We start from the raw sequence: 17,758 nt of genomic DNA on the forward strand, positions 1-17,758 counted from the left end.
GCAGGTACTAAGTCCAACATGGGTCTCACGGGGCTAAAATCAAGGCGTCTTGTGGACTGTGTTCCCTTTTGGGTCCTAGGGGAGGATCCCTTTCCTTGTTGGCAGAATTTAACTATTACCAGTTGTAAGACTGAGGTCACCATTTCCTTTCTGGCTGTTAGCTGAGGGTCCTCTCAGCTTCTAGAAGTTACCCACATTCCTTGGCTCATAATCCCCTTCTTCCATCTGCAAAGGCAGGTTGAGTTCCTCTCAAATCTCTTCTTTCTTTAATTTCTTCTCTCTGTTCCACTCTCCACCTCCCTTTCCTATTTATAAAAGCTCGTGATTAAACTGGGTCCACCCAGATACCCAGAATAATCATCCATCTCAAGGTCTGTGATCTCAGTCATATCTGCAAGCTCTTTTTACCATGTAAACTAACATTCACAGATTCTGCGGATTAGGATGTGGGTATCTTTGGGGGAGCATTATGCTGCTTACCACAGGCAGATTCTAAACTTACTCAGCCCTTCAGCGATAAGAGAAACACATTTTTTTCCTGACTCTCCACTCTGCTGTCTACAGTTTTATCTTTATCCGTGTTTGGCTCCCCTCATAGTCATAACAGGGCTGCAACTAGGCTTACTGGCTTCCTTGCTCATAGCCACCAGGAGAGACAAAGATTTCACCTTCCCAGGATTTCCAAGGAAGTCTCATGCTGTCTTCTATGGAACTATATTTACTAGGCTTGTGCATCAGGAAACCAATAAAGCAAGGGGAATGGTGCAAAGAATGGTTTAGACTAATTATGTTGGATGATCTAGAATTGTTAGGAAAAAACTGCAGTCTATTATGGTCTACTCACTTGGCTACCCTTTATATACACCCTTCTTCTAATACATTCAACCTTTTAGAAATGCTCACGTCCACACAAAGCACTTTGAATCCAACTCTCAAGAAGGGAACAACCCAAAGTCTTATGTAATTACTACATCAAACTCCAAGTCCATGATGTGAGTGATGTGCCTTCATTTCTAACAGATCTGGATATAGATCCCTATAATCAATATCCATTTAGGCAACATATGGCTAAAACAGTTAAATTATCTACACCCAAAATACACAAGTGGGGGAAAAAATAGGATAACCACAATTAAATCCAGAAAAGAGAAGAATGACACACAAATGGTCACCGTTAACTGGTCCTTAGCAAAGTATATCTATGTAAAAAGAAGTAGGTGGGATTCCTTACTCAAAATTCAAAAGGCGAGTAACCATAGCAAGAGATCTTGTTTAAACAATGGCTGAGACTAAGAATTTCTGTCTCCTGGCAACAAGCCTCTAAAATCTTCCCATCACACAAGGCCCTGAATCTACAATGGCCTTCAGTTACTGGATTGCAATTTGAAACTATCCGTTTCTTCTTCCCAGATGGCATTTAAAATATATATTTATTGTATAATAGTTCAATTTACCAGGCAGAAAATATTTAAAAGGAGGTATTTGGGGAAGATTTACAGCAACAGATTACTGCTTTGCCACATATCTCCTGTTAAATCTCGTTCCTTATAAACCCATATTCACACTATGTGAAAGATGAATTTTTCTACTTCAAACTAATCTTACGAAGCTGGACTGTGTGAGGCTAGGCCACAAACAGAAAGAATTTTTTTAAAAAAAATCAAATCTGCATTTTCTACGGTTTTAACAAATGATCTTTCTTGGGTCTAAGCAGGAAATGGTCAAGGCACTCTAATACCTTGGGGTTTTTGGTACAATTTCCCTCAAATCTACAGGCTCATGAAATACATTGTCTTTGCGCCAAGGTAGAAAGCATCACCAACCTCCAATCTGGGAATAGTGGGGGTCCTTATTGCCCTCTTCATCTGAATTAAATCCTTAATTTTAGAATCTCTTACCTGTAAGTATCCCTTTCTCAGTACCAAATTCAGTTCCAGTTGGAATACCATGACTTCGAGTACAGAAACCCATTCAAACTGGCTTAAAAATAAGTTAACTTCTCATAACAAGAAGTTCAGAAATCAGGCAACCTTTATCAGGATTGATTGATTCCATGACTCAGGGAATCCAGGTTTTTCTCATCTCTTTGCTCTGCTGTCCTTAGCGTTAGAGTCACCCTAACACTAATCTCATTATTATCCCAGGAATGCTGCTACCAGTAGCCAGAAAACCATGCTTCCTTGTTCACATCAGATTGGCCTCTTTTTCCCAGAGACTCCAAGCCAATGTTTCCTCAGTGTGTCACTGGTCCAAACTGTTTTAGTTCAGCTCACCCTTCAAAGCAATCTTTGATAAAGTGGATGAAATTAACCTTGGAGAGTTCAGACTACGCATCTGGGGTGGAATATAAATTGAGACATTAAATACAAATTCAATCACAGCATCGAGCTGGGTACTGACAGTGTTTAAAATGATATCTTTTCACATAAATTTGAAATGTTTAAGTTATCTTAAAACAAAACAAAAAACAGCCAAATTGATACACATAGGGCAATAGACTTAAGGGGAATTAAATTTAGTTTCTCTCTTACCCATTAAGACCAGCTCAAGTTTCTTAACTCTTTGAAATATCTCTCAAGAAGGATAATCAATCCTTCATCTGCACACCTGTATCTTTATTATAAAATTATATTAATATTTAGCTATATGTCTTCTCTCTCTCTCTTTTTTTTTTGTCTTTTTCGTGACCGGTACTCAGCCAGTGAGTGCACTGGCCATTCCTATATGGGATACGAACCCGCGGCGGGAGCGTTGCTGCGCTCCCAGTGCCGCACTCTCCCGAGTGTGCCACAGGCTCGGCCCGCTATATGTCTTCTCTAATAGAATGTGAACCCTTTAGGCTGAGGAGAAAACCTGATTAATTTTTTCCTGAGAGTATCAAATACAATATCTGACACAGTAGGCACTCAAATATTTAATGAATGATCAAATACAGAGACGTTTAGATTATTTTTTTTGCTGATTTTACACTTAAGCAGTAGACAAGTAGTAGATAATAAGTGAAGATTGGTATCTTTTTGAAGCCATCTGCTTTTCCTGAGACTGCAGATTTATAAACTTATTTCCTCTAAGGGGAGTGATGAAAATAAAAGCCAGAGGCATCAATGTTATCAATACTTTCTCTCTCCATATTCCCATTTTATTATTCTCTTCTGCTAACCATTCTGTTTATTTTTATTTTTCATTTCTACGTGTGCCTTTTGACTCCTTAAGGGTACTTCTTAGCATCACTGAATTTTAAAAAATGACATAAAAGTTTAACTTAATTTGACATTTAAGCACCCATTGTGTTTCCAGACACACTTTTACACTATGGACACACACAAAAATAAGATAAAACACACAATATAGTAGGGGAACAAGACACAAACCAATATATTGTGGTAAGTCTTACCAAAATGAGTATAAAGTACTATGAGAAACTAATGAGTTTTTGTTTAATTGGCAAATACCTAAGAAAACAATAAATCCTATACTTGTTGGTCATTTAGAATGTTCTAACATGTCCTGTATCATTGGGTAGTTGTTCTAACTTTTCTGTAACACTAACAGGGAGAAATAACTGGTTAAAAGGACAAAATTTTAAATGTCTAAAACAACCAGAAGCAAGAAACAATACCAGGAATTCATTTTTTGATCAAACTGTTCTTTGTATCTGGAAGTGGCAGGACATATGCAGTCCATTCTACCCTCACTCAAAGCTGTGGTTTTCAGAGGGAAGAGAATATACCACAACTTATTCTGTCATTCCCACCAATTCCAGATCTCCAAAGTGACATCAAGTGGGGCAGCATGTTTGAGTAAAGAGGAATGGATTCTAAAACAACAACAAAAAAGAAGCCAAAATGTTCCAAAATGAGTCTATCAGGCTATAGTTAGGTTTTAAGTTAAAGAGTGCAATATGGTAAAGGAGGTGAGTTCAGAAAACTAAAATACTAAACACTAAACTATGCTCACACAACATCAATACTTATAAATACAAAATGTTTACAATGAGAACTTTGCATATGCTCTTATTCTTTCTTATCAAAATAACAATCATGTATTGTGCCTTCCCCAAAAGCTGAAGGGACACTTTAAAAAACTGAGCATCAGAAACAGTGGCATCAACCCAGAAAGAGTGGTTCTAGTGGAATAGTTAGAAAAAGCCAGATTCAATCCTCCCAAACTAAAACATCGACTCAGTTTCTTACAAGTTGTGTCAAGAAAAAAAAAAGTTACTTTCTGCTTATCTTAACTGCTCTTTTACGTTACACAGGAGGTTCAAGGGATCTCGAAAATGGCTGCTTAATAAAAATATGCAGATTCATGCTTCTGGAAAATTTATTAAGATTAGAAAATTAGAAGGAGATGCCTGAAATGTAACTACATTAATGTGTAAAACTTACTAACTAATCAGATCTCAAATTTAGCTTTTCAACATTACCAAAGGTTAAGAGAAGATAACAAAATAATGATCTGTACTTATTTTTTCAGTAATACTTATTAAATCTGAAATGGTAGAAATAAAATAGCATAAGACTCCATATTAAAAACAAACAAAACAAAATCTCAAACTTGTTTAAGTCATAGTAACTTACCTCTTAGTAGTAAAATTTTTTTCCAGGTCCTCATTGTGAACCAGCTTTGTATTCCCAAACTGCCATGACGACTGTAGATCACAGCTTACATCAAGCCTGCACTGGTTAAGAGTATCATGTATGAACCTATACTCTCTAGTATTGGTGCAACAAAGTGACAAGTAAACTAAAAATAAAAGAGAATGTAGTTATTTGTATTTAAAACGACATTACTGTTCATCTGTACAATGACAACCGCATATCTGATGTAACACATAAAATAAGCAAGGACTGGGAATTTTCATTAACTGAAGGCAACGATGTATATTTAAGGTTCTATAACAGGGGGAAGATGGTGCCCTCAGGGTAGTGGTGGGGTGGGAATTCTGAGTGGAGTCATTTGGAGTGTCAAAAGGGATGGAGAATGGAAGGTGCTTATCATATATCATCCGAGCATGAGCATCCAGTCATCCTGTTGCAAAATGACAGACATCCTGGCCAAGGGCATCAACATTGTTGAAGATATCAACAAACAGTGAGAACCCATCTCTTGCTTGAAGGCCATTTATTGGCTGAGCCCCACAGAGAAGTCGGTTCAGGCCCTGATCACAGACTTCTGTGGGACCCTGATCCTCACCTACAAAAGTGGCACATGTCGTCTTCACTGACACCTGACCCGAGACCCTGTTCAGTGAACTGGGCCGCTATCATCTGGCAAATGTGGTGAAGATGTCGAAGGAGATCCACCTGGTCTTTGTCCCCCGAGGCCAAGGTGTTCTCCCCTGGATGCCCACACAGCACCTACAACCTCTACTCCCCAGGCATGGGAGTGAGCATGGCAGCTTGAGGTGCTGGCCCAGCAGACTGCCACACTATGCACCAGGCTGCAGGAGTACTCCGTCATCCACTACTGCAAGGGCCTGAAGTCCATGGCCCAGGTGGCTCATGCTGTCCTGGCCAAGCTGAACACCTTCAATGCAGACACTCCCAGTCTGGGCAATAGCCCTGAGAAAATCCACTTGCAGTTGCTGATCATAGACTGGGCAGCAGACCCCATGTCCCCATTGCTGCATGAACTGACATTCGAGGCCATGGCCTATGATCTGCTGGACATGAGCAGGACATGTACAGCTAGAAGACAACCAGGCTGAGCATGGTGTGGGAGAAGGCAGTGCTGCTGGATGAGAACGATGACCGGTGGGTGAAGCTACAGCACCCGCACATTGTGGACATATCCTAGAGGGTCACAGACCTTCTGAAGACATTCTGTGCAAGAGGCTGACTGCTGACATGTCCAACATCAAAGACCTGTCCCACATCCTGAAAGAGATGCCGCAGTACCAGGAGCTGAACAAGTATGCTACACACCTGAATTTAGTGAATGACTGCATGAAGTGTTTCAAGGGTTCAGTGGAGAAGCTGTGCAGTATGGAGCAGGACCTTGGCCATGGGCTCCAACACAGAAGGCAAGAAGATCAAGGACACCATGAAGATGATCTTGTTGGTGCTGCTGGACATAACAGTGCCAGCCTACGACAAGGTACGGGTCCTGTTGCTCTATATCCTTCTTCCCACTGGTGTGAGCAAGAAGAACCTGGTCAAGCTGATCCAACACACCAGTGTGCAGGCCTACAGCAGCCTCATCCAGAACCTGGAGCAGCTGGGGAGCACCATTACCAACACTGGGGGTTCAGGGACCTCCAGCCAGCTGGAGTGGAAGAAGCACATGGAGTATACTTATCAGATGTCCTGTGGACTCGGGTCATCAAGGACATGATGGAGGATGCCATGGAAGATTGGCTGGAGCGAAAGCTGTGGCCCTTTTGTACCTGACCTTGCCCCCACACCCATCTCCCAGGCCACTGTCAGTGTCAAGGCAGGTTTAGATGCTTGGGCTGTGCCCTAGCTCACCATGTACATTGTGCACAGCATGGCCATGTCAGAGATGGGGGCGGCCTGTGAGGTGACCAAGGACGCTGAGGGCAATTGGGAGGTGATCATTGGCTCCTTACACATCTTCACTCCAACCCACTTCCTGGATGACCTCAAGATGCTGGACCAGAAGCTCAAGGACATTGCCCTGCCCTGCCCCCAACTCCCTCCCTTTCTAGAGAAATAAACTTCCTTTCTGCCAAAAATTTAAAAAAAAAAGTTTTAGAACTGTAATATGGACCTCCTACACTTGATATAAATGAAAATATAAATCTTGTTTTTCTCCACAGACCTATTGGAGTTCTTAAAACTTGACATGTATGACAATATAGTCCTAGAACTCAGGCAACTCATTTTCAACTTAAGATGTACACTGATTCTATGTGCATCATTACACAAACCTGGTACTTACTGTTAGTGCATGAGTATTTCTTGTATTTCCCAAGCAAAGATAAAACAACCTACATACCAGAAAATTATTTGGTTATTTCAATTTGCAAAAGTACCAGAACATCTTTGTAAGCTGCTGACTGATATGGTGGCACGAACATTCATGTACTGGTTTTTGTGTGGACACACGCTTTCATTTCCCAAGGATGGATGCCCAAGAGTACCACTGCTGGGTCATATGCAGTTGCATATTCAGTTTTTAACAGTTCAGTCAGAAACTGCCAAACTGTTTTCCAGAGTAGCTGTGCTATCTCACATTCCCCCTGGCAATATATGAGTGATTTGGTTTCTCTACATCCTCATGAGCATTTGGCATTGTTATTTTCTTTTACAGCTGTTCTAACAGGTATGTAATTATATCTCATTTTGGTTTTCATATGCATTTCCCTAATGGCTATAATGCTGAACACCATTTTGTGTGTTTATCTGCCATCCATATATTCTTTTTGGTGAAACGTCTCTTCATATTTTTTTCCCATTTTCTAATTTGATTGTCTCTTCTTTTTCACTATTAAAAGTGCTTTATATGTTCTAGATGAGTCCTTGTCAGATATATGATTTGCAAATGTCTTCTCCCATTCTTAGCTTATCTTTTCATTTTCCTAACAGGGTCTTTCACAGAGCAATAATTCCTAATTTTGATGAAGCCCAAATTATTGATTTTTCTCTTTTATGGATTGTGCTTATGGTGTCATGTCTAAGAACTTTTCATGTGGCTTCAGATCCTGAAGATGTTTTCCCATGTTTTTTTCTAAAGGTTTTATAGTTTCACATTTTACATTTATTTATTTTTTGGTGGCTGGCCAATATAGGGATCCAAACTCATGAGCCAGCACCCCATCTAACTGAGTGAGCTAACTGGCCAGCCCTACATTTTACATTTAAATCCAGGATTCATTCTGAATTACTGTTTGTGTGAGATTAGGATAAAGTTCATTTTTTTGTCTATGAATGTCTATGTTATCCTAGCAACATCTGATGAAGACTACCTTTCCTCCACTGAATGTATCTTTGTTAAAAATCAATTGAAAGCCTATCAATTGAGCATATTGGTAGGGGCCTATTTCTGGAAATCTCTGTTCTGTTCCACTAATCTATTTATCAATAATACACCGTCTTAATTACTGTAGTTATATATTAAGGCTTAATACTGCGTAGAATAATTCCATACACTTTTTTAAATTTCAGAATTGTTTTAAGCTATTCTAGCTTCTTTGTCTTCCCATGTAAATGTCAGAATAAGCTTGCCTATTTACAAAACATCTTGCTGGGATTTTGACAGAAACTGCAATAAACTTACAGATAAATTTGTGGCAAAGTGACATCTTTGTTCTGTTGAGTCTTCTAATCCATGAACATAGTACATCTTTCCATTTATTTAGATTTTGATTTTTTTCCATCAGTGTTTTGTAGTTTAACACATAATATCCTGTATGTGTTGTTAAATTTATACCCTAGTGTTTCATTTTTTGAACTATTGTTTTTTCATTTTGATTTCCACATGTTCCTTGCTAATATATAGAAATACAACTGATTTTTCTGTATTTTAATCTTGTATCCAGTGACTGTGCTGAACTTACCAGTTATAGGTTTTTCTTTCTTTTTTTTTTTGTAGACTACTTGGGATTTTCTATGCAGGCCATCACACTCACTTCAAAAAGGGACAATTTTATTTGTGCTGTTCCAAACTGTATGCCTGTTAATTCCTTTACTGTTTGTGTAGAATTTCCAATATTATGTTGAATAAGCATAGAGAAAGAGACATGTACTAGTTGGTTGTAGTGTGTGATTCATTTTACATATTGCTGAACTTGATTTGTTCAGAATATCTGTATCACTGATCATGATGAACATTGGTTTATGGTTTTTCTTTTTTAAAAAAATTATGTATGCCTGGTTTTGGAACTAGAGTAATACTTACTTCACAAAATTATCCTCTCCACTTCTATTTTCTGGAAAAGATTGTGTAGAATTTGTATTATTTAAATGTTTAGTAGAATTTTCCCTTGAAACCATCTAGGCTTGGAGATTTCCTTTCCAACAGTGAATTAAATTTCTTTAATAGTTATAAGGCTATTTATATGATCTATTCAGTGTTGGGAGAGTTTTGGTAGTTTGTAGTTTTTGACAAACATCTGTTCTATCTAAGTTGTTTTAAGTTTAAATGTAGATTTACTCATAATATTCCCTTATTATCCTTTTCATGTCTGTGGGCTGGTAGTGAAAATCCATTTCATTCTTGATAGTGGTAATTTGTGGCTTCTATCTTCTTTTCTTTGTTAGTCTTGCTAGAGGTTTGTTAATTTTATCAATCTTTTCAAACAGTTTTTTTTCCTCCATTGATTTTCCTTTCATTTATGATTATCTCAATTAAATTTTTATAAACAGTATTGGTAAATCAAAATGAAACTTTAAAGATGTTCAAGTAACCCACAAGAAGGCAGAAAAAATGAAATAGAAAATTGAATAGAGTGAAAAACAGAAAACAAACAAATTGCTGGCTTAAGCCCTAACATACTCTTACTTATATTAAATGTAAATGATCTATACAGCTAGATAGGAAAAATAAGTTCCAGTGTTGTGCAGCAGTGCTAAGCATCTATAATTAGCAATAATCTATTGTATGTTCTCAAATGTCTGGAAGAGAGGAGCTCAAATGATAAGTTTTTGTGATGATGAATATGCTAATTACCCTGATTTGATCATCACACATTGTATACATGTATTGAAGTATAACTGTACCCTATAAATATGTATAATCAATACATGTCAATTAAAAAATAAATAAAAAAACAAATGACTTAAATATACCAATTAAAAGATAGAGGCTGACAAAATGGATTAAAAAGATGACCCAACTACATACTGTTGACAAACACACTTCAAATACAGTGATACAGGTTGGCTGAATGTAAACATATGGAAAAGGATAGGCCATGCAAACAATCAAGTAAAAACAGGAGTGACTATATTAATAACGAATAAAGTAGACTTCAGAAGAAAGAAAATTTCCAGGAGCAAAGAGGGATGTTACATGATGATGGAAGCATCAGTACACCAAGAATATACAGCAATTCTAAATGTGTATATGCCAGACAAGAGAACTTCAACATATATGAAGCAAAACTGAAAGAACTGAAAGGAGAAAGGGACAAATTCAGAATTATTGTTGGAGACTTTGCATTCCTCTCTCAACACTTGATAGAACTACTAGACAAAATCAGCAAGGATACAGAAGAATTTAACACTGTCAGCCATCAGGATCTAACTGACATTCACTGATTACTGTACCCAACAACAGCAGAACAGACCTTCCTTCAAGCACCCATGTAACACTCATCAAGACAGACAATATCTTGGGCCATGACACACATCTCAGCATGTTTAAAGGATCTGAAAACATATAGAATGTGTTCTCTGACCATATGTAAAGTAGAAATTAAGAACAGAAAACAGGTAAATCTCCAAATACTTGGAAAGTAAACACCACATTTCTAAATATTCATGGTATTTCAAAGGAAATAAATATACAAACTGAATAAAAATGAAAATGCAACATATCAAAATTTGAGGAATACAGTTAATGCATTGTTAAAAAGGAAATTTATAGTACTAAATGCTTACATTAGAAAAGTGGAATTGTTTCAGGTCAGTAATCTAAGCTTCCAGAAAAATAACAAGATTTTAGAATCAGTTTGTTGATATCCACAAAATAAGTCCCTAGGATTCTGAGTGAGACTTCAATGAATCTATAAATCAACTTGGGAAGAACTGACATCTGGACAACATTGGGTCTTCCTATTCATGTACATGGAGCCGCTCTCCACTGGGTTCCTCTTTGATTTCTTTCACCAGATTTCCATTGGTTTCCTCATATAGATATTGCACATATTTTGTTAGATTTAAACCTCAGTATTTCATTTTTTGGTGCTAATATAAATGGTACTGTGTTTTTATTTTCAAATTCTACTTGTTCATTGCTGGTATATACAAAAACAACTGACTTCTGTGTATTAACCTTGTATCCTGCAACTGCCATAATCACTTATGAGCTCCAGATTTTTTTGGTCAATTCTTTTGGATTTTCTACATACATAATAATGTCACCTGTGAACAAGGACAGTTTTATTTCCTCCTTCCCCATATGTATACTTTTTACTTCCTTGTCTTACTGCATTAGCTAGGACTTGCAGTATGATATTGAAAAGGAGTGGTAAGAGGGGGGGACATCCTTGCCTTGATCTTAGCGTGATCTCTGAGTTTCTCACTGTTAAGTATGAATTTAGCTGTAAGCTTTTTGTACATATTTTTTATGAAGTTGAGGAAATTCCTCTCTATTCCTAGTGTACTGAGAGTTTTTTTTATCATGAATGAGTGCTGGATTTTGTCAAATGCTTTTTCTACATCCACTGACATCATAATATAATTTTTCTTCTTTAGTCTGTTGATATGATGGATTACATTAATTGATTTTCAAATGTTGAGCCAGCCCTACATACCTGGGATAAATCCCACTTGGTAGTTGCTATGGGTTAAGTGTGTCCCCCAAAAGTTCATGTATTGGAAACTTAACCCTCGATTGTAACAGTGCTAAGAGGGTGGGAAATCTGATTATGGTATTTGAAAGGTGGGGCCTTGAAGAGGTGATTAGATTGAGAGGACAATGTCCCTGCAAATGGACTGATCCATTCACGGAGTAATGAGCATCGTTCTGATGGCTTTAAAAGGAGAGCAAGTGAGGAGGTTAGCTTTCTCTTAGCCTGTTCTCACCATGTGATACTCTGCATTGCAGTGGAGAGTCCCCACCAAAAAAAAAAAGACGTTATCAGATGTGTTCCCTGGACCTTGGACTTCCCAGCCTCCAAACTGTAATAAATAAATTTCATTTCTTTATAAATTACCTAGTTTTAAGTATTCTGATATAGGCAACAGAAGTGGACTAATACAGTAGCAGTGTGTAAAATTCTTTTTATACATTCTTGGATTTGATTGGCTTTTATTGAAGATGTCTGCATCTATGTTTATGAAAGATACTGGTCTGTAGTTTTATTTTCTCATAATGTCTTTGCCTTTTTTTGGTTTTAGGGTAACAGTGGCTTAGAATGAGTTATGAAGTATTCCCTCTGCTTCTATCTTCTGAAACAGATTGTAAAGAATTGGTATAATTTCTTAAATGTTTGGTAGCATTCACCAAATGAATAAGGGTCTGGTGCTTTCTGTTTTGGAAAGTTATTAATTATTGATTCAACTTCTCTGATATAGGTCTATTGAGATTGGCTATTTCTTCTTGTGGGACTTTTGGTAGACTGTGTCTTTCAAGGAATTGGTGCATTTCATCTAGGTTATCAAATTGGTAGGCATAAAGTTGTTCATAGTATTCCTTATCCTCTTAATGTACATGGGATCTGTAGTGATATCCCTTCTTTTCATTTCTAATGATAGTAATTTGTCTCCTCTTTTTTCTTAGTCATTCTGGCTAAAAGCTTCTCAATTTTATTGATCTTTACCAAAAAAGTCAGATTTTGTTTTTGTTTTTTTCTATTAATTTCTTTTTTAAAAATTTCATTTATTTCTGCTCTAATTTTTATTATTTCTTTTTTTCTGCTCACTTGGGATTTAATTTGCTCTTCTTTTTTTAGTTTCCTAAGGTAGAAACTTAAATTATTAATTTTAGACCTTTTCTTATTTCAATGCTATAAATTTCCTCCTAAGCATTGCTTTGCTACATCCCACAAATTTTGTATTTTCATTTTCATTCAGTTCAAGGTACTTTTAAATTTATCTTGAGATTTCTTCTTTGATTTATGTGTTGTACAAGAAGTGTCTTGTTTAATCTTCAAGTAGTTTGGATTTTCCAGCTATCTCTCTGTTATTGATTTCTAGTTTAATTCCATTGGGATTTGAGAGCAGACATTAATGAATTTTATTATTTCAAATTTCTTAGTGTGTTTTGTGGGCCAGATGTGATCTATCTTGGTGCATGTTTCATGTGAGCTTGAGAAAAATGTGTACTATGCTAACTGTTAGATGGAGTAGTCTACAGATGTTCATTATATCCAGGTGACTGATGGAGGTGAGGAGTTCAACTATGCCCTTAGTGATTTTCTGTCTGCTGGATATGTCCATTTCTAACAAAGGGGTGTTGCAGTCTCCAACTATAACAGTGGATTCATCTACTCCTTTTTGTAGTTCTATCAGTTGTTGCCTCACTGAATTTTTATTTGGATTATTGTATTTTTCAGGTCTAAATCTTCTATTTTTTCATTTATTTCAAGTGTCTGTTATTGCTTATTCAAACATCTTTATAACGGCTACTTTAAAATTCTTGTCAAATAATTCTAACACCTGTGTCATCTCTGTGTTGGCATATGCTGAGTATCATTTCTTATTCAGGTTGAGATTTTTCTGGTTGGTGGTAAGATGAGTAATTTTTATCATATCTGAGCCATTCGTGGTATTGTTATGAGACTGGATTGTACTTAACCTTGCATTTTAGCAAGACTTTACTAATATCATGCTGGCAGGGGAAACTGCTGGCAGGGAAGGAAGGACGCTGTACCACTAGGCAGGGTTGAAGTCCTGGTTCTCCACAGGGCCTCCATTGACACTCTGGCAGGTAACTTGTCACTCTTGAAAAGTGGTGGAAGTCCATGCTCTCCACTGATATTGTGGGAAGGGACAGATGCTTTGCTATTGATGAGTATGGTAGAAGCTCAAGCTCTCCACTTTGTGTTCACTGACTTTACTCATAGTGGGAAGGGGCAATTCATCAGCAAAGAGCAGAGGTGGAAATCAACTGGCATTGCAGGAATAGGGGATGGCACGGAGGGGAACATGTTACTGTTCTTTGGTGGTAAAAGTCCAGGCTCCTTACTTGATAACCACTGGCAACACAGGGAGAAAGAGGAATACCTTGCTCCTGCTGGGTAGGGGTCAGAGTTCAGGCTCTTCACTTGGCCTCCTCTCACACCACCCCAGTGGGGAAAGGGAGAGGCACAGGTGCAAGTCTCTGCCCTCCACTTAGCCTTTGCTGACAGAAGTGCAGTGGCCATGTCCCCCTGCCTTGTGGTGTTATGCAGGAGTAGGATGTTTAACGTCAAATATGTTTCTATCTTTCCAGGCTGCTCCTTTCTCAGTCCTTTGGCAAGAGAGAACAGGCTTTTGTTGGGGTTTTTTTGGGGTGTGGGGGGTCTGTGTCAGTTGGCATTTCTGGGTTGTGGGCATTCAGTCTGAGTTATGGAAGAAACGAAAAGAAAACGCAGAGAACTTACTGCTATGTCATGGTCCCTAGCTGGTCTGTTATCTTCTTTCCACCAAAGAAAGTCTTCTTATATTTTTTTCATATATAATGTCCGGGGTTTTTAGATTTACTTAGTGGGAGAAATAGTAGACATGTATCTATTACATTTTCTGTGGAACCAGAAGTACATGTGTGTTTAAAGAATCAAAGACTACACTTAACATAATTTTATATAGAGTCAAAATAGAAGATGAATATAAACTAAAAACCAGAGAAATATAGTACTAGCTATGAAAAAATCCCATCTTCTGTAGAAACATTACCTTTTCCAGCTGTCTTCCTGATCTTGGGAATGGTAAATTTCTTCAAAGGACTGATGTCTACATCAGTAAAAAATAAAGGTTCACTTGTTGAGCTCGTTTTCCACAGTGTCTTGTGTTTGGCAATCTCTTTCATTTCCATTTTGTTGGTGGCCTGAAATCAACCCAAAGTTATTAAGCAAAAGGTCAGTAAATACATTAAGGACATTGGCAATAAAATTGTTTGAAAGTTCTGAAACGGAATTGAATTAAGACATATACTTGGTCATACTGCAATAGGTTTCAATCTCAATTTGCCAGGTTATCTAAAATAGAAAACGAATTAATTTTGGTTTTTATACAATATTACAAGTATTTATTTTTTAGTTCCTAACAGACCTTTTTGTTGTAATTTATGTACAGGTTGAATATTCCTTACCCAAAATGCTTGGGACCACAGTGTTTTAGATTTTGAATTTTTTCAGATTTTGGAATATTTGCATTATACTTACCAGTTCAGCATCCCCAATCCAAAAATCCAAAATGCTCCAATGAACATTTCCTTTGTGCAGCATGTTGGTGCTCAAAAAGTTGCAAATTTTGGACCATTTCGTATTTCTATTTTTCAGATTAGGGATACTCAATCTGTAATTGTAATTGGGTAACAAAAGCCTTTGTGTCCCTGAAAAGCTTAAATACTTTGAGAAAGAGCAGTTTTTATAAACATTGGTAAAGTTCTTGCCAAATACTCTATTTTTTAGAAGTATTTTTCCTATACACTTCTATGACTAGAATGATATTCTCTTTAAATCAGAATCTCTGGCTTTAGGAGAAATTTATGAAAGCTATAAACCAACTATTGACTGACTATCCGTATAGTTGATGGTCAACTGTAGCTCACTGGCTATTGTTCCATAGTATCATTCCACAAATACTTAAGATAATGTCATATACTGTTATCCTAGTAGTAACTAAGATATTCCTCCCTTTCTTTCTTCTCCCTTCCTCCCTTTTCTCTTTCCCCAACCTGCAACTTACCCCTCTCCATGCACACACAAACACTGACTCTTAGCCTCTCAAATAGAACTCAAACTGGATATCCAAGGAAAACTATGGAGCTCATGCAGAGAAATTTACGTAAGGAGGCATTTTTTAAACCATTTCATAATAACGGTTCATGGGCCTCCTGATACCTATCCACTGCTTAGTTCAAACATTAGGTCACAATCCAAATTAAGAGATGCCAAAATTCTAAAGAAGGATCACAAAGGATAAGATTCTATACGAGGCTCGATAAAGGATTCTCCACCAATCCCCACTCCTCCTCTGAAAGAAGAAAAGAAAATCAGCCCTTCTCTCATCCAGCCACATTGACAAACACTAATGAGGTGTTGCCTCCTAACAAGAATACCCTTAAGATATATCGGCTCCAGAGACAGCTGTCAAGACTGCCATGTTCACCTGGCAGTTTAGTAAGGGGAAGAAGGGAGAAAAATTTATTTAGGATGACTTATAGTTCAAGTCTAATTGAGTTTTTTGTAATATATCAACAGCACATAAAGATACAGAACAATCAGTTGAATATGCTTTACTTGAACAGACAAGTGCTGAGAAATCTTCAATACTGTCTTTAACTACAGTTAAGTTATATATTCAAGAAAGCAGGATGATTTCAGCTGTATGGTTTCTTACAAAATGTTTCTCTAGTAGGATTTACTAATATATGAAAGACTTCTAAAATTCACTGATTTCGTTCCTTAGTGCTTAGGACAATACATTGCCACAAAAACCTAAGTTTAAAATTGATGTAAAATGAATATTCAGGGTATAATGGTATTCAATATCCTCCATTAAATAAATCACACCCAGTAATTTTTCAATTACTTTTCCAATATTGAATGATATGCCTTTAACTTGAGCCCAAACAAATCACCCATGTTAAAGTGATAACAAATTCATACATTTCTTTATGCTCACCTATCATATATCCACAACCATTACATTTATATTATTTACTTTTATATACATATGTAAAAATGTATCATGTTTTATATTACAGAATATATGAGTACAATAGTCCTATGGCCATTATGAACATATTTACATATATTATTATATCTATGTAGAAATAAAATCAAAAAGTTTAAATCCTAAGGATTCATGCCAAGGTTATTCTAGGTGAGCAATAGAGAGTAGAGAAAAAAATAAATCCTAAAAACTTTAGGAAAAGTTAATGTACAATGCAATGCACTTAGGCGGTCCTTAACAGATACTAAAAAGAAAGGATGAAGTAAACGACAAATGAACCAAAAACAGAAGGATTTCCCAATAATTAAAACATCTATTTATATAGGTTTTAAGAGTGTGTATATGAAAGTGAAGACCTTTATGCCAATACATTTAAAGTTTAGAGAAAATAATAAATTCTTGGAAAAATATAACTTAGAAGAAATAAAAAGAATAACCCTATTATTATTAAGAAGACACTAATCAGTAGCTACAAATTGATTCTAAAAGAAAATAAAGATAATATATCACAAATATGCTAAGTTCATCTTAGAAATGCAAGAGTGATTGATCAATAGGAAATATGTACATTTCATTTACTATGTAACCTGATTACAGGAGAAAAATCAAGTAATTATCTCAATAGATGTGGAAAAAGCATCTATAATTGAATTCAAAATTCATCTGTGATTTTTGAAAAGGTCTTAGCAAGAACTGGTTTTTTGGGGTTGGCTGGTCAGCTCACTTGGTAGAGACAGTGCTGATAACACCAAGGTCAAGGTTTCAAATCCTAGAACCGGCCAGCAGTCGAAAAAGAAAAAAAGAATTGATTTTTTGAAAAGGTAAACAAGATCGACAAACCTTTAGTTAGAATAATGAAAAAGAGAAGACAAATACAACCACAAATTAAAAAGAAACCATTACAACTGATACCACAGAAATACAAAGATCCTAAGAGACTATTGCAAACAACTATATGCTAAGAAACTGGAAAACCTAAGAGAAATGGATAAATTCCTGGACACACACAACTTACCAACATTGAATCATGAAGCATTTGAAAACCTAAATAGACCAATAATGAATGAGATAGAAGCAGTAATAAAAATCCTCCCAACAAAGACAACCCCAAGGACCAGAAGGCTTTATTGTCAACTTCTGCCAAACATTTAAAGAACTGATACCAATTGCTCTCAAACTCTTCTGAAAAACTGAACAGAAGGGAATACTTCCAAACTCATTATACATGGCTAAAATTACCCTCATGCCCA

At 36.7% G+C, this 17,758-nt stretch overlaps 1 protein-coding gene and 1 pseudogene across 1 annotated transcript in view; one reads left to right on the forward strand and one right to left on the reverse strand.

Annotated features, from left to right (window-relative positions):
* Nucleotides 1-14,643, reverse strand: part of TEX15 (testis expressed 15, meiosis and synapsis associated) — a 50,040-nt gene extending 35,397 nt beyond the window's left edge. Inside the window, exons 1-2 of the mRNA XM_063076466.1 lie at nt 14,505-14,643; nt 4,581-4,746 (exon numbers count right to left, since the gene is read on the reverse strand). Of these exons, the coding sequence (XP_062932536.1) occupies nt 4,581-4,746; nt 14,505-14,643 (305 nt within the window). The remainder of the gene's footprint in view (nt 1-4,580; nt 4,747-14,504) is intronic.
* LOC134362124 (syntaxin-binding protein 2-like) lies at nt 4,808-6,806 on the forward strand (annotated as a pseudogene).
* Nucleotides 14,644-17,758: the final 3,115 nt, after the last annotated feature.

Source organism: Cynocephalus volans, chromosome 13 (assembly GCF_027409185.1).
Source record: "Cynocephalus volans isolate mCynVol1 chromosome 13, mCynVol1.pri, whole genome shotgun sequence".
Classification (NCBI taxonomy): domain Eukaryota; kingdom Metazoa; phylum Chordata; class Mammalia; order Dermoptera; family Cynocephalidae; genus Cynocephalus; species Cynocephalus volans.